The 26,489-nt window shown below is 39.8% G+C and overlaps 1 protein-coding gene across 1 annotated transcript; it reads left to right on the forward strand.

Annotated features, from left to right (window-relative positions):
- Nucleotides 1-245: 245 nt before the first annotated feature.
- On the forward strand, nucleotides 246-25,043 carry LOC129701008 (retinoid isomerohydrolase-like). Its single transcript, XM_055641907.1, has 13 exons — nucleotides 246-325; nucleotides 4,431-4,581; nucleotides 6,905-7,012; nucleotides 9,561-9,702; nucleotides 11,725-11,872; nucleotides 15,303-15,384; nucleotides 16,458-16,590; nucleotides 16,870-17,009; nucleotides 17,754-17,887; nucleotides 20,418-20,528; nucleotides 20,623-20,717; nucleotides 20,812-20,923; nucleotides 21,743-25,043. The coding sequence occupies exons 3-13, from the start codon at nucleotides 6,936-6,938 to the stop codon at nucleotides 21,889-21,891; spliced, it is 1,323 nt and encodes a 440-aa protein (XP_055497882.1). The 5' UTR covers nucleotides 246-325; nucleotides 4,431-4,581; nucleotides 6,905-6,935; the 3' UTR covers nucleotides 21,892-25,043.
- The last annotated feature ends 1,446 nt before the right edge of the window (nucleotides 25,044-26,489 follow it).

The following is a 26,489-nucleotide window of genomic DNA, read 5'->3' on the forward strand; positions in this document are numbered from 1 at the left end:
ACGTGATTAGCATTGTTCTATATAATTCTTGTTGCGTTAAAATAAAACATACTTGGTATGCTGAAAGTGGAGTTGCCTTGATCTGAATTATTTCAATGGCGAATCGGTAAGCAAAGATCTCTCGGTTTACTTCCATTATACAAATAGTGAAGTAGTTTAAGTTATAAACCTTGAGTATTTTGTAGTAATTGCAGCCTAGTAACGGAGTGAATGAAATATTTAATAATTTACTAACATTTCAGAATCGAACATCCAAGTGGTGGGTATAGGAAGTTGTTTGAAACAGTGGAGGAAACTGCTCAGCCATTGCCAACCTGCATAAAAGGTTTGTTATTTACTTTAAAAAGTTGCTGTTAAAATTTTGTTTTGCAAATATATTATTGGCACCAGTTTTTATCAGTTTAATGTGTGTATTCTTGACGACAAAATCATTAACATTCATCCATGCAGACTTCTAGAAAATATTTGTCTGTTGTTCTGCAGTTGTATAGGCTCTGGTGAGAGCACATCTGGAGTATTGTGTACAGTTTTGTTCTCCTAATTTGAGGAAGGACATCGTTGTGATTGAGGCAGTGCAGCGTAGGTTCACGAGATTGATCCCTGGGATGTCATATTAGGAAAGATTGAAAAGACTAGGCTTGTATTCACTGGAGTTTAGAAGGATGAGGGGATATCTTATAGAAACATATAAAATTATAAAAGGATAGGACAAGCTAGATGCAGGAAAAATGTTCTCAATGTTGGGCGAGTCCAGAACCAAGGGCCACAGTCTTAGAATAAAGGGGAGGTCATTTAAGACTGAGGTGAGAAAAAAACGTTTGCACCCAGAGAGTGTGAATTTATGGAATTCCCTGCCACAGATGGCAGTGGAGGCCAAGTCACTGGATGGATTTAAGAGAGAATTAGATAGAGCTCTAGGGGCTAGTGGAGTCAATGGATATGAGGAGAAGGCAGGCAAGGGTTATTTATAAGGGACGATCAGCCATGATCACAATGAATGGCGGTGCTGGCTAAAAGGGCCAAATGGCCTCCTTCTGCACCTATTTTCTGTGTTTCTATTTTGTAATGATGTAGATTTAATGTAATGGAAAATGAATATCTTTTGCTAAATAAGAATTTCTCTAGAAATGCATTTTGTCTTGTCCAAAATGGAAAGACAGGCAAACTCAACAACCACCAAGACAATAAAACTGAAACTTAGAAATAATAACCTTCCACAAAATTAATTGTGTTTTGGGAAATAGTGATAAATAAAAGGCAGCATGTATTTCTTGTTGTGCCTTTGACTTATTTTAATAAAGTAACGTTGATGGAAAAAAGAATATCTATGTACTGGCTTTTAAAAGCCACAATTAGAATACTTCATAATAAATTTGATAGCAAAATTATCAAAGTCCATGAGATTGAAGTGGCAATAATAGGCCTATCCCACTTAGGCAACTTTTTAGGCGTTTGCAGGAGACTATGCAGTCGCCACATGTTCGCGGGTGGTTGCCAGGGAGTTGCTTTCTTGGTCGAGAGGCGTTCCTGCATTCTGGGAATTAGTCGCAGCCACATTATGGTCACCGCAAATTTTTCAACATGTTGAAAAATTAGCGGTGACTTGAATGAAGCAGCCAAGGAGAGTAGCAAGAATTCTTGTGCCGTAGGTGGGTCGGCAGGAGGTCCTAGTGCGTTGCCAGGACGTCGAAGGTTCTCGTAGGTTGTAGCCGGTGCTGACCGGTGAATTTCATTGGCTCATTGGGGAAAAAAAATGTAAGTAGTAGTTTTTGGAACAAAGGATAACCGACCAGTAATGTTAAATGTCCACCGAGCTTCACAGCCGTGTATCTCTGGCTTCTTAAAAGTTGTCTCCACTCCTTCTCCCTCCTTCTCCTTCCTTTTAAAGGACTTAACGTACACTGTGCTTTAGACATACCTATTACAGCGCTAACCTTCCTGTGTGTCTATATCACCTTGGCTTTGCACCGTGTGAATTTCAGACAGCGCTTCCCCCCTCATGCGATGTGTTTCTGTGTGTGTACCACTCTGACAGTCGCCGTTCCAGTTGCCATCTTTTTAGGCGACTGCTGGCAACTTGACAGTCGCTGGCAGTCGCCAGAAAAATCATCTAAGTGGAACAGGCCCTTAACACTCTTAAAAACAGAGAGCAAGTATTGGTGAACAACAATCTGAAGAAGGGTCCCAACCCAAAACGTCAAATGTCCATTCCCTTTACATATGATACCTGACCTGCTGAGTCCTCCAGTACTTTGTATTTTTACTAGTTTTTCAAAATGGAGAAAATAAAGTGCTGCCCTCTGGTGGTACCTTTAGTACCAATTGGTACCTTTAGTACCAATTTTAATATAACGTGTACAATTTTTAAATTTGCAGATTATTTAAAATTCAAAAATGTGATTAACAATGAGGATTTTTTTAATTTGTAACATTTCATTCAAGAGGATCAATAATATTGAATGGACAGACTGGGCAAATTAAATTTATTGCAGGAGGCTGGTAATTCTTTTTTAGGAGACAGAATAAGGGTAGACAATATAAGCAAACAGAACAAATTTTAAATAGGCCAAATAAAAACAAGTGTATATACCAGGGCTGCCAACATTGGGTGAGAGTTGGGAGTGAGAAATTGCAAAAGACCAAGCCCGAGGGAGCAAAGCGACCGGGGGGGGGGGGGGGGGGGGGGGGGGGGGGGGGGGGGGAGAGAGGAGAGAGGAGGGTGTCCCTCTCCCATTGGTACGGAACATTTGCATTTTTCAGCTTGAAATTGTGCAATATGGTGCATACTGTAGCGACTCTTTTAACTTACACTTGAATGCAATATATATGCTTTAAATTGGATTGGAGCGTTTTTGAAAGGGGGGAGGCTGTGCGATCACTGATCACTGGTTTTATGAGTTTTGAAATTTTCGTTGATCACAGAATCTCTCCCCTCTCTCTCCCCTCTCTTCTCTCTCCCCTCTCTCTCTCTCCCTCTCTCTCTCCCCTCTCTCTCTCTCCCCTCTCTCTCTCCCCTTCTCTCTCTCCCCTCTCTCTCTCCCCTCTCTCTCTCCCCCTCTCTCTCTCTCTCCCCCTCTCTCTCTCTCTCTCTCTCTCTCTCTCTCTCTCCTCTCTCTCTCTCCCCCTCTCTCTCTCCCCTCTCTCTCTCTCCCCTCTCTCTCTCTCTCTCCCCTCTCTCTCTCTCCTCTCTCTCCCTCCCTCTCTCTCCCCCTCTCTCTCCCCCTCTCTCTCTCCCCTCTCTCTCCCCCTCTCCCTCTCCCCCCTCTCTCCCCCCCTCTCTCTCTCTCTCCCCCCCTCTCTCTCCCCCCTCTTGATCGAAACATGGCCAAAAAGCTAAATTACAAAAGGTGAGGTGAGAATGCTGTGTTTGACCGAGTGTGACATCAAGGAGCCCTGATAAAATTGAATAGGCAATAGGTGGTGAGTAGGCCATTCGGAGTATGGGAGAAAGGGTTGTAAACTTGTTCTATCAAATCATAGATGAGAGTGATACTTTTCCCATTAAATAAAGTATAAAGTATCCTTTATTGACATTCAAACTTGTTAGTTTGAACAAAATTAAATACCTTGCAGTCATAACAGAGAATAAAATAACAGAACACACAATGAACACAGTTTAACATCCACCACAGTGAATCTACCAGGCACCTCCTCACTGTGATGGAAGGCAAAAGGCTTAAAGTCCTTGTCTCTTCCTTCTTTGTTCTCCCTCTGCATTGAGGCGATCCAGGCTTTCAATGTTGGGTGCCCCGCCGGGTGATGGTAAGTTCCGCGGCCGAATCCGTGCTCCGCGAACTGGCCGGTTCAAACTCCGCGGCCTGGGGCGGACAAAGCTGCCACCCTCCAGTCCAGCGGACGAAGCTATTGTTGCGGGAGCTCCGGAGAATCGGTCACCAGCTGGGCCCTCCGAGCTCCCGATGTTGTCGTCCACTGGGCCCACGGTCGAAGCCTCCGAGGCTCCGAAGTCGGGCCGCAGCACCACCACAGCCCCGGAGTTGGCCAGCTTTGCGATGGTGAGTCCTGGCTCTGCCTCTGGAGCCCTGAGATCGGTTCCAGTTGGAGGCCGCCAGCTCCGCCATTAGGCCTCAGCGCAGACGGAGACGGGGCTACGACAAAGAAAAGGTCTCATCCCCCCGAAGAAAGAGACTAAAACAAGTTTCCCCCACCCCCACACACATACACAACTAAAATAAATTAAAACATACGTCCAACAAGACAAAAAAAACAAAAAAAAGGAAAAAGACAGACGGACTGCCGGCAAACCGCAGCTGCTTGGGCAGTGCCACCACTTCCGGAATGACACTTTAAATGAAAATTGTGTATATAAATATATGCCAAGTGTCAAAATAACCAGACTTAGACGTCATGTGGGTATTGCACTGTTTATTGATAAAGTTCCTCCAATACTCCAACCCTTCTGGTATTTTTAGGCACAATTCCTTCGTGGTTAAAAGGCAGCCTGCTGCGATGCGGACCTGGGTTATTTGAAGTTGGCTCGGAACCATTTTATCATCTATTTGATGGACAAGCTCTCCTTCACAAGTTTGATTTTAAGAATGGAGAAGTCACCTATTACAGAAGGTAATGTTCAACGTGTATTATTTTCCCATTTTCATTTCCTCTCCAAACATAATTGTATAATTATTTTACAGTGAGACTGGATAAATCAGAAGGAAGAATGTGAGACTATAAAACGTCACCAAATAAGGGTATCACTTTTGAATAAACACAGCGTATTCTTTGGAACAACTAACTTTATTTCCTCCCACCACTTATGCACAATATTATATTCATAATTTAAACGTTATGGAATTTTTACAGGAAACAACGTTTTAGGTTCATTTAGCTGCCTTTGCTGTGCCAGCTGACCTGGGGCAGGAAACATATGGTGTGATAACAGAAACAGAACGGTAAAGCACAGGAATATAACACAAGGCAGAGAGAAGTGTCAATGAGGTTCCCCTTCTCATTGTTTAAACAAGTTGGAGTTCATGTGTAAATTTAGAAGAGATTGGGATTGAGCTCAGCTGTGAATTTATATTCACAAAATAGGTTCATTATATGTAAAGGGATGTATGGCAAGTGGGAGGCTTCAAATACAGGGAGAGTTCAGGGATACCGTGTGTCTGCTGGTGTAAAGGGAAAGGATGGCAGAATTAGTAAGCCTTGGTTGACGGGAGATATTGAGGCTCTGGTCAGGAAAAAGAAGTCGAGTGTAGGCAGCTATATATAAATCAACCAAATCCTTTGAAGGGTTTAAGTGATGAAGGAGTACACTTAAGGAAATCCGGAGGACAAAAACAGGAATGAGATAGCTCTGGCAGAGAAGGTAAAGGAGAATCCAAACACTTTCTACAAATATGTTAGAGCAAAAGGGAAAGCATGTTACCTTTAGGTTTAATTTGGTTATCTATGTATGGAACCATAAGAGATGGGGGAGGTCTTAAATAAACATATATCATATGTGTTACCATGGAGAAGATCATGGAAGCTAAAGAAAATGAAGAGTGATGTATTTGAACATATCCACATCATGACAGAGAAGATGTTGGCAGTCTTAAGCATATTAAGATGGATAAATCCCTAGGGCATGATCAAGTGTATCCTAAACACATTGTGGGAAGCTAGGGAAAATTTTGCAGTGTCCTGACAGATATTTGCAACATCTTTAGCCACAGGTGAGGTACTGGAAGACTGGAGGGTGGCTAATGTTGTGCCTTTACTTAAGAAGGGTTGTAAGGACAAGCCAGGGAACTATAGGCTGGTGAGCATAACATCAGTGGTGAGAAAGTTATTGGAGGGGATAGTGTTACTATTTTCATGAATCTTATTTCTGTACCTTCTCGCATTTTAGATTTTAAACTTTAGATTTTAGAGATACCACACGGAAATAGGTCCTTTGGTCCACTGTCATGTAGATGTAGCCATAGACAGGATCAACCCCAGATCTCTGGCACTGTAAGGCAGCAACTCTGCTACTGTGCCACTGTGCCGCCCTTTCTAGTGTTTCATTGACTGAATGCTGAAGTTGTGATTACTGTATATGGTTCTGCTTAGGAGGAAGCTTGTGAGAGGCACAGATGCACATCAACATACTTGTAGAAGCTTTTAGTATTACAATCTCTTGAATTTCTCATTGCTCTGACTACTGTGCAACCAGCAAACCATTATCCCCTTCCTCCAACAAATTCAACCACATTCCAGCATAACTGACATCAGTCAAATCAATTCTCTAAACATTATTCTACAGAACATCCATCCATTAATTTCAACGCACTGCCCTAGATATAATTTAAACCTAATACCTTGTTCCTTTTCTTGGTTTTTTCTTGTACCTCTGGGAAGAGCCTTGAAATTTTATTCTACATTAAAAGTACGTTGCATGATAGTACCTACCAGTACACATACTGCATTCATGTTCTCACTTTTGCTATCTCAGTGGAGTTGTTGGTCTAATTGAAACAAGTAATTACTGCATTAGGGTAGTATCTGTATAATGTCACATTTATCATGAATGTTAAAGATTTGGCCGCTAATATTGGTAATAGTAATTACTAACCTATTGCACGCCTGTTCCTATTAATTCTAGGATGTTAGCATAGTGGTTATGTTACTGGATTAAGAATACAGAGACCTGTTAATGATCCAAAGATACAATTTCAAAACTCATGATGGTCTTGATGAATTTAAATTCGTAAATAAATAAATTGGGACTAGAAGCACAAATTTGCAAGGGCTTCACAAAATTACTGGAACTGTGATTAAAACCCACTCGGTTCACTCAGTGTCCTCTAAAGGAGCAAGTTTGTTCTCTTAAGCATTTTGTCTTGAATAGATAAATCGGTTTTAAAAAATTGGTAAATTGCTAAATTATTATTTGTCATTGGGAACTCTCTTTTTGCAGATTTGTTCAAACTGATGCCTATGTGAGAGCAATGACTGAGAAACGAATTGTGATCACTGAGTTTGGTACTTTTGGATACCCTGATCCATGCAAGAACATTTTCTCCAGGTTATGAAAGTACATTTGTTATAATTTAAATAAGAATGCTCATGTCAAATGAATTAGTTCTGTATATTACTTTTCTGTTTTTGATTTTGATTTTTGTTAAATGTATTTCCATTTGAAAGTAATCGAAGCAAACAGACTGAAAATTTGAAATGCTTTTATTGAATTGATTCTTGTTTATGAACTGTCTAAAAATTATAATTACGACAATCAAAGTACACAACAGACTGGAACGACTGGAATATGTTTAGCCTATCTATCTAGTTTCTTCAATTGAGTAGATATTGTTCATCACTTCTTATTTTCTCTCCAGGATCACAAATATTGCCTGGAAGCAATCTAACACCACGTTATATAATGCAGAAAGAAAAATTCACTATGAGCCTTATTTTAAACAATATTTCTAGGAACCTGTAAGCAATATGATAACACAATAAATATAATGTTAGTACAGCATTACATGGCACAGTAGTGCAGCAATGGAGTTACTGCCTTACAGCGCCAGAGACCCTGGTCGATCCTGATTATGGGTGTTATCTGTACAGAGTTTGTCTGTTCTCCCTTTGGGTTTTCTCCAGATGCTCCAGTTTCTACCCACTTTCCAAAGACGTGCCGGTTTGTAGGTTAATTGGCTTCTATAAATTGGCCCTAGTGTGTAGGATAGAACTAGTGTACAGGGTTTGCTGGTAGGTGAGCCAAAGGGCCTGTTTCCACACTGTCTCTCTAAACTAAACTAAACTTATGCCATCTTTAATATTACAATGATTATGACAAATCTTTACCTTATAAGATGCTTATATGTGGCTGATATTAATCAACTCATACAACACTAATAGACATCCATTACCTGTTATCTGTGCTTTTACTTGCTAATACAATTGTAATATGTGGCCACTGTCAATTTTCAGTATATTTTCTTTTGTAGTCTGCATTTATCTATCTTACTTACAGATAAACATGCTGTTTTCAATTGTAATTATTGCACAAAAATTTCTCCAGTAAATTAATTTAATGCCCATCCTTTACACTAACATATTTTAATAACTGAAAAGCACCTTGAGGTTTGGTCATCAAAGGCAATATGCAGATACAAACCTTTTCTTTTACATCACACAACTCTGTTTATGATCTAAATTGTGATTACTTCAGTGGCATCCGAAACATGCACTTTCTAAAACAAGAAATGTACAATGATTCTGATGAGATTTTCCTATAGGATACCAAAGCCAGTGGGAGAAAATGACACAGATATGCAGACAGATTGAGGAGATGTAAAAGGGCAAGGGTGTGACTTTAACTTCCCCAATGTTGACTGGGACTTCCTGAGTGCAAGCGACTTGGACAGGGCAGAATCGTTAGGTATATCCAAGAGGGTTTCCTAAATCAGTATGTAGATCATCCAAAGAGGAGGAAGTATTCTGGACCTTGTATTGGGAAATGAACCTGGCCAGGTGACTCGTGTTTCAGTGTGAGAGCATTTTGGATACATTGAGCATGACTCCTAAATTTAAGATAGTTATGAGTAAGGATAAGACTGGACCTTGTGGAAAAGTACTAAATTGGGGCAGGGCAAAGTATAAAATTATTGGGCAGGAACTAGGGAGAATAAATTGGAACTGATCAGAATTCAGAGCTGCGTGTTCCAGTAAGGAGGAGGGATAAGATGACATGGTAAGATAACTTGTAAAATGGCAGGAGTTGTTAATGAGGTCAAAAAGAAAAAGGGCAAAAGCACAGTCATTTGAAGAATATAAAGAAATCAGGAAAGAAATCGAGCAGGTAATTAGGAGGGCCACATATCAACTTTTCACTTAATTTTGTTTCCTGCATTTATCTCTTACGAGGTTTTAACTGAAGCCTTCAATGGGAGAGACATAGGAGACATTAAGGACTCTTCAACCTTTTCAATACAGGTCACTTGCTGATCACTAGTTGTCTAGATTCCTATAATCTTTGTACAGTATTTTCCAAGTTCTATTCAGTCACTGTTACAATTCACACATCTCTACATAGATATTCTTCTGTGTTCAAAATCACTGGTCATGTGCCTACTTAGGCTTTAAACAATCTATGAATGGCAAAAAATCTTTATTGCTCAGTATCTATCTAAATCATAGCGCAGTTGGAAAATTAAATGCTACTGTTTGTGTTTTAAATGATGATGTCATCTTTGCTGTCTCCTATCATTAAGATAGGATTACGATATCCTAGTGAAACAAGAAGGCTAATTTTATGCAGAGCTGAAAAAATACTTTGCCAAGAGCACGTATTATTAATTGCTTCTTTCATTATGAAGTAGCAAGCTGCATATATTCAAACATTTACAAATATAAATTAAAATATAAAATTATAGTACTTGATAATTCCCACAAAATAAATATTTTCATGAGTCTATCCCTTATATATTTCTATGGTGGCAAATATAATTTTCTGTGTGTACCCAGAGGATTGTCCTTGTATAGGAATTATATAAGGTAAATAATAGTAGTTAGTTCCGAATTTTCCAACCATGGAAACTGATAGAATATATTTTTACTTCTCTGTTCTTTAGGTTTTTCTCCTATTTCGAAGGAGTAGAAATTACTGATAATGCTTTGGTAAATTTGTATCCAATTGGAGAAGATTTCTATGCCTGCACTGAAACAAACTTTGTAACTAAAGTCAATCCAGAGACACTGGAAACAATACAGAAGGTTATTACTGCTACATGCAATGTCTTTTTGTTATTTGTTGATTTAAAGCAGAGTTTTGTCAAGCATAATGGTGATAAACAGCGTAAGAATTCACCACTCAAATCCATGCTGAAGCACCATAAACTAATTGGACCATCATTACATGGTCTTAATCCATAAAGCAGTATGCATCTTAAGTCATCCCGTCTGCTGAATTTTGCCAATTACTTTTGTCTTTGCGCCATGTGAGACGAATGAACATGATCGTTTTACCCTTTGGAACAAGGGTTCAGATTCAGCTGACATGAATACGTTGATAATCTTAAATTACTACTTGTAAATCATATGTAAGATTAATTGTTAAAGTCAAATGCCATCGCTTTGTCTGCTCCCCGCTTCCAAAGTAGAGTAGGTTGGTGACTAGGGCAGGAGGCAGCGGTGGGGGTGGGGGGGAGAGGCTGAGTGGACAGCGATGAGAAAAGGAAGGAGGAGGAAGTGGTGATGACATTGGAGAGAGGCCTTGCGGACAAAATGATGGCAACATAAATAAACAGCAGGTGGTGAGAGTGGAGGGAGCCACATAGTGACAGAGCATATCCTGTCGGTGGCAGCGGCATGAAGATAGCACTGTCCCCAGAAGTTACAATGAAACCCGCAACGTGACCATGGGGTGAGTGAAGAAGGGCTCACTGGAGCACCTTCCGCTATAACTAAAATCCATTGTAAAGGGTTCCGTTACAATGAGGGTTTTCTGTATTTCAAGTGTGGCCTCGCCAGCATTTTGTACCCCTATAAGATAACATCCTTACCTCTATATTCAATTATCTGACTGAAGGCCAAGATCTCAGAACCCTTTTTCACTAGCCTATCTAGCTGCAACACCACATTCAGGGGATTATATACTCCTGGATCCCTCCGCTCTGCCATGATTAAGGTTAACCAAGATTAAGAATCATACTGGCCTTTGCCAATTTTCTTCAGCGACACTAATTATGAATACAAATTGGTCTTTTGTACATGGCCCTTTGTCCGGTCCTGGAAAGGTCGTCTTTCTGACTTAAAGGTGCTTCGACTGCTTATGCACAGAATCAAAACTAAGCTATTAGCTACATCTATGCATACAAAGAGAATGGCATAACCATATAAACCATATAACAATTACAGCACGGAAACAGGCCATCTCGGCCCTTCTAGTCCGTGCCGAACACTTATTCTCCCCTAGTCCCCATCTACCTGCGCTCAGACCATAACCCTCCATTCCTTTCCCGTCCATATACCCAACAAATTTATTTTTAAATGATAAAATCGAACCTGCCTCCACCACTTCCACTGGAAGCTCATTCCACACAGCTACCACTCTCTAAGTAAAGAAGTTGCCCCTCATGTTACCCCTAAACTTCTGTCCCTTAATTTTCAAATCATGTCCTCTTGTTTGAATCTTCCCTACTCTCAATGGAAAAAGCTTATCCACGTCAACTCTGTCTATCCCTCTCATCATTTTAAAAACCTCTATCAAGTCCCCCCTTAACCTTCTGCGCTCCAAAGAATAAAGACCTAACTTGTTCAACCTTTCTCTGTAACTTAGTTGCTAAAACCCAGGCAACATTCTAGTAAATCTCCTCTGTACTCTCTCTATTTTGTTGACATCTTTCCTATAATTTGGCGACCAAAATTGTACACCAATGCCTTGTACAGTTTTAACATTGCATCTTTAATGACAGCAGTGTACATGTGCTTATCATTTCTGTTTCTAATGTTCTGGTTGGTGCTGTCCATGTAACGAGTGCACATTTTGCTTTATGTTCATTGCATTGTTTTGAAGTGAGAATAAATGATAGAAAAACAGAAAATACAGTATTACAGTTAACATGTGAAGATTAAGTTTTTATCTGTTATAATATTAATTATGCCTGACTATGTGCTTGTGTCTGATAGTAAAATATATACAATTTCATATCAAATCTTACTAAACCTTATGGAATTGGAAAAATGATCCAAGAAAAACTAAATTCAGACATTAAAAACTTATTTTTCTTGGTACAGGTGGACCTTTGCAACTACTGTACAATTAATGGTGCAACAGCCCACCCTCACATTGAAAGTGATGGAACTGTCTACAACATTGGCAATTGCTTTGGGAAAAGATTTGCATTTGCGTACAACATTATTAAAATACCTCCGCTGCAGCCAGGTACATTGTTATTTTAAAAACTATTGTTGCAACAGGTATAATCGAAAATGTGGGAACAGGAAGGAGTGGTGTGGCGCATGTTTTCCTTTTGTTGAATTCACTTTACAACAGTCAAAAGCTATAGTGCACTGTTATATGATCATAGCATGGCATGCAAATGACTATAAGCTTTAGAGCCCAGGGATCAACCACTGGAGAATTGGCGTATTGTGTGTTAGGGACTCAGAAAATAATATGTGCCATCCAGGACTAAGGCAGGATCCAAAGAATCAAAAGGAACGTCACACTGCGCGACAAGGTTTCTTGTCTGGCATGTTTTTTTTGTTTTTTTAATAGACTTGTGGATATAGTGTTTTAAATGAAAAGCCAGTAGTTCTTCAAAAATGTTAACCAAACTTAATCTGCATTAAATGTAATTCCTAAAGCAATGGATGTACATCCCAACCTTGGCAACTGCTGCCTGTAGTTCCAGGTGAGCTTTTTGTCAATACTCCAAATTCTAGTGGGCACTACCGGAACCACTCCCATTTTTCTCATATAGCTCTATACTATTATTATTTTTTTTTAATGCTGAAATCCAGCACAACAATTGGTCGGTGGGGGTGCTGCAAGCTGGCGCCCTGTTAGCAGCGTGTCCGTTTTTTCTACTTGTTTAGTTTTTTTAGTATGTTTTACAGTATGTTTTTGATGTTTCTTGGTGTGTTTTGTGTGGGGGGTGGTGTGGGGGGGTAAGGGGGAAACCGCTTCAGTCACCTCCTCCACGGAGAGGTGACTTTTTCCAGGTCGCCTCCCCCGTGGCCTAACAGCAAGGATCGGCGCGGCTTCAGCGGCGGGCGCAGAGCGGAGCGGCGTGGAGCAGGCGAGCCCTCGCTGGGGCTCGCTGGAGGGGAGCGCTCCGTTTCGCTGACCCGCGGAAGCTGGCAGCCTGAAGCCGCAGTCTGCACGGCTCCAGCTGGTGCGGCGTATGCAGCCCGGGATCCCTCGTGGGGGACCCGGGGGGAAGAAGAAGCTCCAAATGCCAGCCTGCGGCCAACTTCTACCGCGGTCCCAGCGTGAACTTACCATCACCCCTGGAGGGGAGCTTCGACTGACGGCCCTGCAGTCTGCGGTGCTTCTGGCTGCGGCACGAATTTTAAATCTTCGACCGCCGGCCTGCGGCCTACACCAGCCTGAAGCCGCGGTCTCTGGTGGGGAAGAGCCGATTCTGGGCTTACCTTGACTTTTACCTTGTCCTTTATCATCTGGATGCTCACAGCGACGGCTGCGGAGGGTTGAGGTCCTGACCACGGGGGAAAATGAAGGAGGACTTGCCAATTTCTGTGCCTTCCACCACAGTGATGAATGCTGTGGTGGATGTTTGTGTTAAATTTTTGACTGATTGATTGATTGATTGATTGATTGATTGATTGATTCAAATTCGAGGTTCTTCATAAGAATATAAGAAATCAAAGCACATTCCAAGCACTCATCACCCTCTGTATAAAATAAAACAAATCACACATCTTTAAATGTTGCCTATTTCACGTTAAAGGTATGTCCTGTAGTAGTTGACATTTCCATCTTGCGAAAAGATCTATGGATCAGGAACTTTTAGAATGATATGAGCCAAAAATGGGCAAATGGGACTAACTTGGATGGGGCATCATGATCAGCAGGTATGAATTGGGCTGAAGTTTCTATGCTGTATGACTCTATGACTGTATAACAATATTTCTCATTTTCTAGATTGCTTTGTAGCTTCAGTGGCAGCTGTTAATATTTTTTTCATAGATTTTTATTTTATTTTCTTTGAAATCTTTTGTGATTTTCCAGAAGTTATTACTCATTACAATAGGTAATAATATGTAAATACAATAATATGTAAATTATTACAAACCACAAAGAGCCCAGCACTGATGACTGAGGCACACCACGACTCACAGACCTCTGTTCCGAAAAAACACCTACCATCAAAATCCTCCTCCTCCCTCCATGAAACCAATTCTATATCGTTGGCTAACTCTCCATGGATCCCATGCAATCTAACCTTCCAGCCTACCATGTGGATCCTTATCAAATGCCTTGCCGAAGTCCACATAGAGAATTATCTATGGCTTTGTCCTCATCAACTTTTTAAATCACCTCCTCAAAGAAATCAAGCAGATTCATGAGACACAATCTTGCATGTCCAAAACCATTCTGACTCTCCCTAAGCAGCCCCTGTCTGTTCAAAGCATATATATTTTACCCCTCAGAATACTCTCCAGTAACTTGCCAACCACAGATGTTAGGCTGACTGGTCTTTACTTCCCAGGCTTTTCCTTGCAACCCTCCTTAAATAGAGACACATTAGCCACCCTCCAGTCTTCCAGCACCTCGCCCATACCTAATAATGATGTGTATACTCAGCAAGGGCACTTGCAATTTCTTCTCCAGCTTCCCACAGTGTTGTTGGATATATCTGATCTGGCCCGGGAGATTTATCTACCTTCGTACACCCTAAGGTGTTCAGCACCTCCTCGACAGTAATACTGACTGTCTTCAAAAGACTCCCATTCCCCAGTTTTCAGATTTTTCTCCACAATAAATATAGAGGAGAAACAATCATTAAGGATCTTGCCTATTTCATTCAGCTCCACACGGAGATGTCCCCTTTGGTTTCTCAGGGGTCCTATTCTCTCTCTAGTCACCCTCTTTCCCTCAATGTATACCAAATCCCTTAACAATATCTGCTAGAGCTATCTCCTGCCCTCTTTTTGCTTCCTAAGTTTCCTTTTTAAGATTTCCTTCTAATGTATGCTCATCAGTTCCCGAAACGCCTCCAGGGATACACTTGGGTCCCAGCTTTGTGTACCTGTCCCATGCCTCCTTTTTCCTGACCAGTGCCTCAATTTCTCTCGTCATCCAAACTTCCTTACTTGCACCTGCTTTGCTCTTCACTAAATCTGAAATCTTGTCACCACACTTAAAACATCCCATTTAAAAAACATCTGGATAACATCTGAACACCTTCCTTATCAGGCAAACAACCTATTCCAATCAACTTGAGAAAGTTCCTGTCTAATACCTTCAAAGTTGGCCTTGCCCCAATCCAGAATTTTAACGTGGTCCTGCCCTATCTTTATCTATAACTACCTCCATTAATGAGGGAAGGAATATGTTCACACTCAACTCGCTTCTTTAGAAAGTTATGAAACAACAAACAATATTAGCATTGGTGAAATCTTAGGTTGTTTTGCAGCAATCTCTCAGTTTTCATGGTGATTTTCCTAGAGCCATCCAATAGATTGCTGTTTTATAGTGTATCTTTCACATATGTTTGTTATGCTACATATACAGAATTCACAATGAGAATTAGAGTTGTGGTAAAAAGAGCTGGTGAAAATTATAATCTTCTGCATGCAACAAAGTTAAAGTTTGTTGATTAAGATATCAATGCTTATTATTGCAGACAGACAAGATCCCTTGAGAAAAACAGAGGTGGTTGTGCAGTTTCCATGCAGTGACAGATTCAAGCCTTCGTATGTGCACAGGTCTGTTTATTTTCATAGAAGCCAGTTTTAGTTGATAATCCTACATGGTTTGGGTATTTCATTGTTTTTAACTCAAATTTTGCAACCTCAAAGATTTCTGCAGTGAATGTATTGCTTTTAAATGGATCTAACAATTGCCATTCTTGAGCCAGTAAATAAATAACATTTTCTGCTCGTTACCACTCCTCCTTTATCAGAGTGATTGCAAAAGCAAAATAATACACATGCTGAGAATCTGAATTAACAACATGAAATGCTATAAATATTCTACAGGTCATGCTACAGTATATCTTTGGAGATAGGAAAACAGTTAAGCTGCAATTCAATTACATTTCATCAGATTCTACTGATACTTCTGCTAAAACTAAACTAAACTTCATCCAGCCGATATAACTCCATTTCCCTCTCCACAGACACTGCATGTGCAAGTATGTATGGATTTTGTGTGAGGATGGGATTGGGCAGTGCTATTGGTATCCCATGATTATACAAACTGCATAATGCAGGCTTGTAATAGACAATTATTTATCTTCACAACTAAGTACAAATACCCAGGAAACATTTTAGCTGCGTCTTTATGCTTTAGAAGATTGTTTTACAGGTTAATTCTAATTTAGCCCAAATTTGTAATTTGCTTATGTTTCTTAATATTCAAAAGGAAGAGGTAAATTCATGGTTATACATTATAGAAACATAGAAAATAGGTGCAGGAGGAGGCCATTCGGCCCTTCTAGCCAGCACCACCATTCATTGCGATCATGGCTGATCGTCCCCAATCAATAACCTGTGCCTGCCTTCTCCCCATATCCCTTGATTCCACTTGCCCCGAGAGCTCTATCTAACTCTCTCTTAAATCCATCCAGTGATTTGGCCTCCACTGCCCTCTGTGGCAGGGAATTCCACAAATATATCACACTGATTTCTACAATACCATGATAAAATAAAATAAAATAAAACATCACAGTTTCATAAAGCATCTTGCAATATGTATTAATATTAACATCTTCACCATAATTGCACATTGTTGTTGAATTCACAGTTGGTTAAGACCTTGATTATTGTCATCCGTACAGTTTTGGTTTGTGTGAAAACTACATTGTATTTGTGGAACAACCAGTCAAAATTAACCTGTGGAAGTTTCTCTCATCATGGAGTGTACGAAGTGCTACCTACATGGACTGTTTTGAATCAAATGATTCGATGGGAGTAAGTCATGTTTCATTATATGTTTAAGGTTAAATTATTTTTAAAGATGCATATTTTTGCTGCAGTAATGCAAATGATTCTCTGCAATTCTCCTTGTAAATAAATTGCTTCTGAACTCTGTACCTCTCTTGGTGGTAACTTAAAGTTAATGTTTTCCATCTCATCATGGGGCTCCTGCAACCCTTATGGCATTATAATATAGACGGACATTTTCCTGCTGGTGTGGCTAAATTTGGACTAAAACATAAAAATAGTTTGTCGTAAAACATTTCTTTTCAGACATGGTTCCATGTTGCAAACAAGAAGACTGGTGAATACCACAAAGTCAATTACAGGACTTCAGCATTTAATATCTTTCATCATATTAATACTTTTGAAGACAACGGTTTTATTATTGTTGATGTATGCTCCTGGAAAGGGTAAGTGTAAATTGTTTACTAAGAATTGTTAATCCAGATTGTTCACCAATAACCTGAGGAGCTGAAGTATGCAGACTCGTGATGCCCTTTAAATTCTCATTTTACGCGTCCCAGGTTCTATTTTTTGTGACTGGACATGAATGCCAGCAAACTATCCAAGCATGTTGATGAATAATATAAAAATGTACAAACTATTCAGCTCAGTTTTTAAGGAAGATTACAAATAATCCCATTATTTTCCCCATAGACCTGTGAATTTTTATCTCTTCAGATATTTACTAAGTTTTCTCTTTAGGCTGCCTTCACCAGCCACATGGAAATATGTGATTTTCCATGGCACCTCATTTTGGTTTTGTAATTCATAACTTTGTTTCCACTTACTACTCATTCACCTGCTTAGAAGCAGTTCCTCCTTATTTGCTCTTTTACATTCCCTGGCACCATTGTCAGCTATTGAAAGCTCACAACAGAAAGCAGACTCTCCATTTTGTTCCTTTTTTTCACTTGACGATTGTAACAAAGTGCTTATTTCACATGCTATGCTTCCTCTATGGCAATAACAATTGGAACTTGGCAGTGTGGAGAAAAAAACTAATTTTCATTGTATGTATCATTTCCAGATATTTTAGTATTTGCTAATTTTAAAACTCCAAATGATTTATTGAACTACAGGCCAAAATCAATTTTAAATCAAATTCTTTGTGGTATTTTGTCCAATTTCTGATTTTATTTTCTCCAACACAGGTTTGAGTTTGTATATAATTACCTGTGGCTCGCTAACTTGCGTGAAAACTGGGAAGAGGTTAAGTTGAATGCAAGGAAGGCACCTCAGCCAGAAGTCAGGAGATATGTTTTACCATTGGACATAAACGCGGCGAGTATTAACTACTGTGGTAACTAAAGGACAAGGGAGTTGATTTCCACAATAAACAAACTATTATAATGGATAGTAGTCCATGATGTAAATCTGTTACCTCAAGGACACAACAAATAAGGAGGCGTTGCTAACCTGACCTGCCCTGACCTGCATTCCACATGATTATGGGACTGATCTGCCCTGGGTCTTACTCTCTCAAGTCTCCATAGATTTCAATTACCTGATTAAACAAAAACATATATCTCCTCTTTAAATACCTCCAATCATCGAGGTTCTATAATTACTCTGCTGGAAAATTCCAAAAATCGTCAAACTCAACGAGAAGAAATTCTTACGCACCTCAGACTTGTATATGTGCCTCTAATTTTTAACCATGTTGCTTTGATTGAGTCACTCCCGTATCTTCCATGTCATACTCCCTTAATATGTTGTTTTTTTTAAACTAGAGAACCCACTTATTTATCTAAACTACAAAGAACACAGTTCACGCAAATCATTAAAAGGCTCACGCCAATTCACGCAAGTATTTTCCAAGCTATTTACCAGGCCTGAATCTCATAGCGCAACCATAAGCCCATGCAATAGCCATTTCACACCAATTTCTTGGACAGCATAATACCTGAATCTGGCTTCACATGGGGCTCAGATAGGAACAGACATAAAATAAAATATCTTGTCGAACAGCGTTGAGTTTCTCAAACAAATCGGTTTATTCAATGCCTTAATAGTGTGCACAATGAAAGACTCTGAGAGAATCCGAAGTGTTTCAATGATGCTCAGCACCTACAGCATTTTTACATTCTCATAACACAATTACTTGCGCATTCTACATTTTTGAAATAATTCATCATTGATCAATATCTCTAACCTTTCATTTTTGTCTCTCCCTAAAGTTATCGTTAACCTTATGTTCCCTGCTATTTAGAAAACCACACTACCATTTGTATATAACAATAAAAGTCAGTAATCCCTGATCAGTTTAATTACCGTCAGCTTAGTTTACAACACCCAGTTTTTATTTTAACTAAACTAGCTATGCTGTGGAACCTAGACACCATGATAAACCCACTGACTCCCATGGCTATCTGGACTACACTTCTTCCCACCCTGCTTCCTGTAAGGACAACATCCCCTACTCCCAATTCCTCCATCTACGCCGCATCTGCTCCCAGGATGAGGTGTTCCACACCAGGGCATCTGAAATGTCTTCATTCTTCAGGGAATGGGGTTCCCTTCCTCCACCTTAGATGAGGCTCGCACCAGGGTCTCTTCCATACCCCGCAACACTGCTCTCTCTCCCCATCCCCGCACTCGCAACAAGGTCAGAGTCCCCCTAGTCCTCACCTTTCACCCCACCAGCCGTCACATACAACAAATAATCCTCCGTTAGTTTCGCCACCTCCAACGTGACCCCAGCACTTGCCACATCTTCCCATCTCCCCCCATATCTGGCTTCCACAAAGACCGCTCCCTCCATAATTCCCTTGTCAATTCTTCCCTTCCCTCCCGTACCACCCCCTCCCCAGGCACTTTCCCTTGCAACCACAAGAAATGCAACGCTTGTCCCTTTACCTCCCCCCTCGACTCCATTCAAGGACCCAAGCAGTCGTTCCAGGTGCGACAGAGGTTTACCTGCATCTCCTCCAACCTCATCTATTGCATCCGCTGCTCTAGATGTCAGCAGATCTATATCGGTGAGACCAAGCGGAGGTTGGGCGATCGTTTCGCCAAACACCTCCGCTCGGTCCGCAATAACGAACCTGACCTCCCGGTGGCTCAACACTTCAACTCCCCCTCCCACCCGTATCTGACCTCTCTGTCCTGGGTCTCCTCCATGGCCAGAGCGAGCAACACCGGAAATTGGAGGAACAGCACCTCATATTCCGCTTGGGAAGTCTGCATCCTGGGGGTATGAACATTGAATTCTCCCATTTTGTTAGTCCTTGCTGTCTCCCCCCCCCCCCCCCCCCCCCCCCCCCCCCCCCCCCCCCCCCCCCCCCCCCCCCCCCCCCCCCCCCCCCCCCCCCCCCCCCCCCCTTCGTCAGCCCTCCTGCTGTCTCCTCCCATCCCCCAACCTTCGGGCTCCTCCTTTTTTCCTTTCTTCTCCCCGCCCCCCACTCCCCATCAAGTCTGAAGAAGGGTTTCGGCCCGAAACGTTGCCTATTTCCTTCGCTCCATAGATGCTGCTGCACCCACTGAGTTTCTCCAGCTTTTTTGTGTACCTTCGATTTTCCAGCATCTGCAGTTCCTTTTTAAACACCATGATAAATGTATTGCCTCACTAACATCAAGTTCTTTATGTTGAATGTTCTTCTCATCATGCTTCCCCTGTATGCAAGCTCTTGCTTAAACAGATTATAAACTACTCATCATCCTTATAATTTTCTAAATTTCTGACATCACTCGTATAGTTCACTCAATATATTTTACCCAAGAATTCTGCTGGCTTTAAGGCTAAAGTGCTCTTCTTTAGAATCTCTGGACCCATGAAGTAACCTACAGTCAATTATTTCCATGCTTCCTCCAGGTAGAACATGGAAAAAATTTAATCTCCCTCAACACAACAACTGCCACTGCTACAGTTCGGCAAGATGGGACAGTTTGGCTGGAACCGGAAGTACTTTTCTCAGGGCCACGGCAAGGTGATTCTTCTCTTCTGCAGAGTAACTTCTTCTGTTAAAAATGTTTTTGAAATAATTTGTGTAAGTTGCATAAAACATATTTTCTATGTTACAGCTTTTGAATTTCCTCAGATTAACTATAAGAAGTTTAATGGAAAGGATTACACATTTGCTTATGGACTGGGACTGAACCATTTTGTGCCAGATAAGGTAAAATTGGGTTTTTTTAGGGGGAAAGTTAGAGCTAGCTGGCTAAATTAAAAAAGCACGAGCTTTCATAAAACTGATTTTTCTTTCCAAACAGATATACAAATTGAATGTAAAAACCAAGGAGCACTGGATATGGCAAGAACCAGATACATATCCATCAGAACCCATCTTTGTTCAACATCCAGATGCACTGGATGAAGATGATGGTATGAATAAGTGTTTAATCCGGCAATATGCTATATGATGGTACATGTCCTATATTTTATGATTATGACCCTGAGTGAGAGGAAAAGCTTCCAATTCTATTCTGCCTTCCCCTTAAATCGTTCAGATTGGAGAACCAGTGTAAACCATTACTGTGAACTGGGAAGTTTCCCTTTCAATTCCAAATTATTATGAAGGAGAGAATCTGAACAGGCAGATTTGATTCTCATTAAACACAAATTGGAAAGTTTGCATATTGTGTTACCTGTGCAGTTTTAATTAGCTAAGATCTGACTATTACACATTTCCACACTTTTTTTTAATGTTTCTATCTTTTCAATTTGCATCTTGGTATTCCATGAACTGTAATGTTCCTTTAAGAGGAAAGACTGTGCTTTCTAATTGACGGCAAACAGAAACTAAGATAGCTTCATGGCAGCTTGATTTAGAGTGTTAATTTAGAATGTTGATTTAGAATGTAATAATTAGATTTCTATATATTGGCCACTGATCTGGCGTATGGAATAGAACCTGTCCTTGAGTTGCATGTTTATAACTAGTTTATTTGCTCCAATATCTACAGTTTCTCATGTCTCCCTCTCACTTGAGTGAGCCTGTTGTGCAATTTAAAAAACTTTTATTTTTCAAAAAAATAGCCCAAGAATTGATCAATGAAAATTAAATTAAAACATTCTTACATCTCACCTGATTAGTTATTTGCTTAGTATAGAGCTTTTTCATGACTGGACCAGAGTGATTCTGTGCAGATTAAGAATAGTGTTGCATCTTATGTGGAATGACTGTTTATTTTTTGTTGACAGGAGTGTTACTGACATCAGTTGTAAGCCCAGGTCCAGGACAAAGACCTGCCTTTCTTCTAATTCTGGATGCTAAAGATCTCAGTGAAATAGCAAGGGCAGAGGTGGAGACCAACATCCCTGTTACCTTCCATGGAATGTACAAACCTTGATGTCATGTTATCTAGCGTAACTGGTATATTTACTCAAAAATGCTGCAATGTGTAAAAAAGCAATGTATGTGGAACAGAGCATAAACATGCTAACACATTATCTACCCCTTTATATATATTATATAAAATATAATATATATATCTCAGTCACTTATTAGTTTTGAATTGCACAATAAATTGAAATTAGCGGGCCAATATTGAGTTTGTGTGCAATGCCAAGCATTCAGTATATGACAGTTTGGCAGCAGAAGATTAATATCTCAGAAAAATAGTAGACTGCCAGTTGCTTTATTTTCTATGTTGAACTGGTATGAGGAGAAAGAATCTGCCTCTTTCATGGTATGCGATGTAAAATAACCACTTAACTGAGATTCACTCTTAATTTTCACAATCTATCAACACGGACTGTGCCATAAGGTATTGAATGTGCTAGATAGAATTCTTGATGTTGAAAATATTGCCTTTTTTAAAAAAAATACCTTGTCGCCTAAGACTAAGAGATTCTATCTTTCCTTGCCACCCTGCCGCCTTATCCTAAAACGCAAGGAACAACTGTTTTTAATCTCAAAAATCTGCTTTAGCTCTTGCCTCCTGTTGCTGTTCCCAGCTTTTCACATTGACCTTTCTCAGCACCTTCTTATCCATAATTTCCACAGCACTTTCCAAGTACTCATTATCCATGCTAACCACCTCCTGTTTCTTTGAATCCTCCTCCATTGCCTTCCCAAACATTCAGTTTCTTTTTCTTATTCTCATCAGTAGTGTAAATACATCCTTCATTGTTTATTGTTCCCTTTCAAAGCATTTATATAACCCAGTTCTTGTATTGCACAGCTACCTTTCTGTTCTCTGAAAGCATAGTTCATGTTCATTCATTCTTGCAAAAATCCCTCAGTAAATCCCATCAATTCACTTCTCTGCAGCATGACAAATGAAACATGTCACCCTCTTCCACCTCAGTTCCTTCATGGTTTATTGTAATATTTCCTCTCCCCTGTATAATGCAGCCAGCGTATCTCCAGCAATAGTTTCAATTCCCACATGCCATGGTCATCTGCATTATACATAACGTTCCACATTCACTATCTTTTCTTCACGTTGAGAACATTTTCTGCCATGCCATTGGGTACATTAGATATATATATTATATATATATATTGCCATTTGCACTAATTCCCCGAATCCAAAAAGCTCTTTTGCAGCAGTAATCTACCAATGTGATATTAAAATGAGCACAAATTAAAATTTGCTTCAATTAAACATTAAATTCTGTACCAACTTTATCTCCCATCCTAACCCAACCGTTCATGAGTGTAGCTCCATGAATAATGAATACTATTATTTATTCTATTGCATGCAGATCTCCATATCCAAGGCACCACCCAATCAAATTCATTTAATTTTGAAATATTGTTTACTGTAGCCCCCAAATGATTCCCATTTCTGAATTCCTTTTCTCATTACCTTTCAATTTGATTTTGTTCATGTCTTTTCCCAATGCCCCTGTGTTCTACCCCTAAATGTCAGCATATCCTAAAGTCCATTAACTTGTTGGTCCAAATGTTAAAGCCCTATCTCCATATTTTCAAACACATTGACTTTGGAAGCTGTGCTTCCGTCTTGCAAACTCCTCCATGTTCTCATTTTGCCCTTGCTCCCTGATTTCCTTCCGGCTTATTCAACTCTCAGGTGCTTTATTCTTTATTTCTGGGTTGTGTAGTCTTGCCTCCTCACAACCACGTCTCTCTCCTTTTTCTTTGCCTCAACCATAAGAGCAGAACACTAACTATTGACACCACTCTCTTGCATGTGTTACTTTATTTTCTCTTTTCTGATCTCTCAAAACCTGTACATATGAACATAACAGATCAGTGTCCATATTTCTTATTTATGTAGCTGCTTCGGAAGCTTTGCTTCACCCAAGAAAATAAAATAAATTTGAGACATTTTTTCCAAAATAACTAAGAGGATAAATGAGAACAACAAATGTTAAGATGGGTCAGGGGGATAAACTCATTAAAGAAACACAATGAGCCTGTGATTTTAAAACCTTGGAAGTGTGTCAACAATACTTTTACTAAGCACAGCTTTGTTCAAGGACCTAATACTTTACAGAGTTTTAATTGTTGATGGTCACCAAGCTTAGGCCGTTCTCATGCAATTAAGTACTGCTGCTTTCTACTGACCTGCATTTGTGTGTACAACTATGTTGTTGAACAAATTTGCTTGTTTTGTCATTTCTTATACAATCATTCCTTGAAAAAGGCAAAGCTATCTTCAAATATCTTTCCAAAGAAAGTACTTGTGATTAAGGCTCAGTAAATCTGGTGTTTAAAAATAAAGCTTCTGAAACAATGAGGCATTTAAGTGGAAAAGGTCAGCAAATGAAAGCTCCACAAACTGGAATTCTTTGCAGATTTTGTCCTGTGAGTTCAAATGACATTTACTAAACCTACTAGCAAACTGAACAGCTCTTGATAATAATAATTGGAACAAAATTAACATCCAGCATCTGTTTAATTATATCCTTTAAATGAAAATAAATATCCATTACATTTTTGAATATGCTTATCGGCAAAAAGGCTTGAGTTGAACTTGGTGTAGTTAAGTTAGCATAAAATTGAGCTACTTTTCCTGGTCTTTTTTTGCCAGCTACTAAGCGGCAGCATATATAGGCAGGCAGCACTTGAGGAAAGTTGTGATGTAATCCATGTTTGATTAACCTCTTTCGACTCGGTTTCTATGTGCAAACATTAAGAATGGCTCTACTAGCAGCTATGTACTTGTCCTCTGGGTAGTAGTCATCATCTGGGGAATCAGAATCAGAATGCTTTATTGTCATTGCATGTGTCACATACAACAAGATTACTGTGTCTCTCCATTTAAAAGAACTTCAAACATTCACATACTCATACTTTTTACACTCCCTCCCTCCCCACTAGAGAGGCTGAAAATAAAACAGAACAGTACATCACAGGAACAATGCCCATGCCAAGTTAAACTAGTGTCCCCTTTATGCACGTGATCCATATCCCTGCATGTCCATGTGCCTATTTAAAAGGCTCTTAAATGCCAGTATCATTTCTGCCTCCACCACCATGCGTGGCAGTGCATTCCAAGCACCCACACTCTCTGAGTAAAAACAAAATATTGCCCCCATTTCTTTTAAACTTTGCCCTTCCCACCTAAAAGCTATATATTCTAGTCCTTGACATTTCCACCCTGGGAAAACATTTCTGTCTATGCCTCTCGCAATTGTATGTATTTCTCCTCAACTTCCAATGTTCCAGAGAATACAATCCAAGTTTGCCTACCTCTCCTATAGGTAACACTCTCTTATCCTGGCAGTGAACTGGTAAAACTCCACACCCTCTCTAAAGCCTCCACATCCATCCTTGTAATGGGGCAAGGAGAACTGCACACAGTACTTCAGATGTAGCCTCCTACAAAGCAGCAATTTGACTTTCTGGCTCTTATACTCATTGCCCTGAACAGGACAAAAACAAAGAAAATACACTTGTCATAAAACTGAATCTTAATTTTCTGTGGTACTACAGAATACATGCTAAGAATTGTAATTTATGATTCACAATCAAATTAAAAAACGAGTCCACCTACCCTGTACTTGTAAACTTGTTGTCATTGTACTTTATGCTTAAATCATGCTCGCTTCCAGTTCTCTGAACCATTGAACAAATGGGTAAATTTATTTTCAGTTATAACTAACAATTATTATATATAACAATTATTTTCATTATAACTAACAAAAATGTTACGTGACAATTTATGGAAAATCTTGATTTGAAACAAAGTATATTAATATTGTAAAACAGAACAGGCGTGTCATTTAGATCATTTTCACTCTTCTACACTAATACTTTTGGAACTTCATTTTAAGTCACTAATAACACAAAGTTACATCATAATATTTCACAGCAACCTCGCTTAAGATATGATTATTCTTAATATGATTATATTTCAAACATTGTAAATGGCAAGAGTCATAATTAGAAATATGACAATTTAGTTGAGACCCATCAGTATAAACATTGAATTCTCCAATTTTCAGTAACTACATAACCCCCCTCCCCTTCCTACCTGTGCCCCACTTGTGCTCGCACCTATTCCTCCCCCTCCAGCTACATTCCTTGCCTTACCATCACAATATGCAATTCTTCAATCCTTTTGTTTCACACCTTCTTTTCATCTTTTAACTTTGTCCAACCATCCGCCTATCCTCCTCACCTGTGTCAGCCTTTTGTTGTCCAGGCTTTGTTCTGCCCATCCTCTTACAACTTTCTATACCGCACCACAATCAGTCTGAAGAAACCAGAAGCGTCACCTATTCCTTCGCACCATAGATGCTGCCTCACCTGCTGAGTTTCGCCAGCATTTTTGTCTACCTGGGGAACAGATTGCTCTGTATGTAGCGGCAGATTTTTATATCATTCAAGAGATTACTCCCTCTAGCCACTGAAGAAAATACATGGCTTTAGGAGTATGTCGTAAGATCTTCAGAGCTTCTCAATAGATAAATCTTCATAACGCAGTCTTTTGATTAATAGTTTTATTAATAGTTTCTTTATTGTTGAAGAAAA

Source organism: Leucoraja erinacea, chromosome 10 (assembly GCF_028641065.1).
Source record: "Leucoraja erinacea ecotype New England chromosome 10, Leri_hhj_1, whole genome shotgun sequence".
Lineage (NCBI taxonomy): Eukaryota > Metazoa > Chordata > Chondrichthyes > Rajiformes > Rajidae > Leucoraja > Leucoraja erinaceus.

Coding starts and splice junctions, on each gene's coding strand:
- LOC129701008 (XM_055641907.1), top strand. CDS start 6,936: ATGACTGAGAAACGAATTGTGATCACTGAGTTTGGTACTTTTGGATAC. Junction 11,873..15,302: donor AATACCTCCGCTGCAGCCAG/GTACATTGTTAT, acceptor TTATTATTGCAG/ACAGACAAGATCCCTTGAGA. Junction 15,385..16,457: donor AAGCCTTCGTATGTGCACAG/GTCTGTTTATTT, acceptor TCATCCGTACAG/TTTTGGTTTGTGTGAAAACT.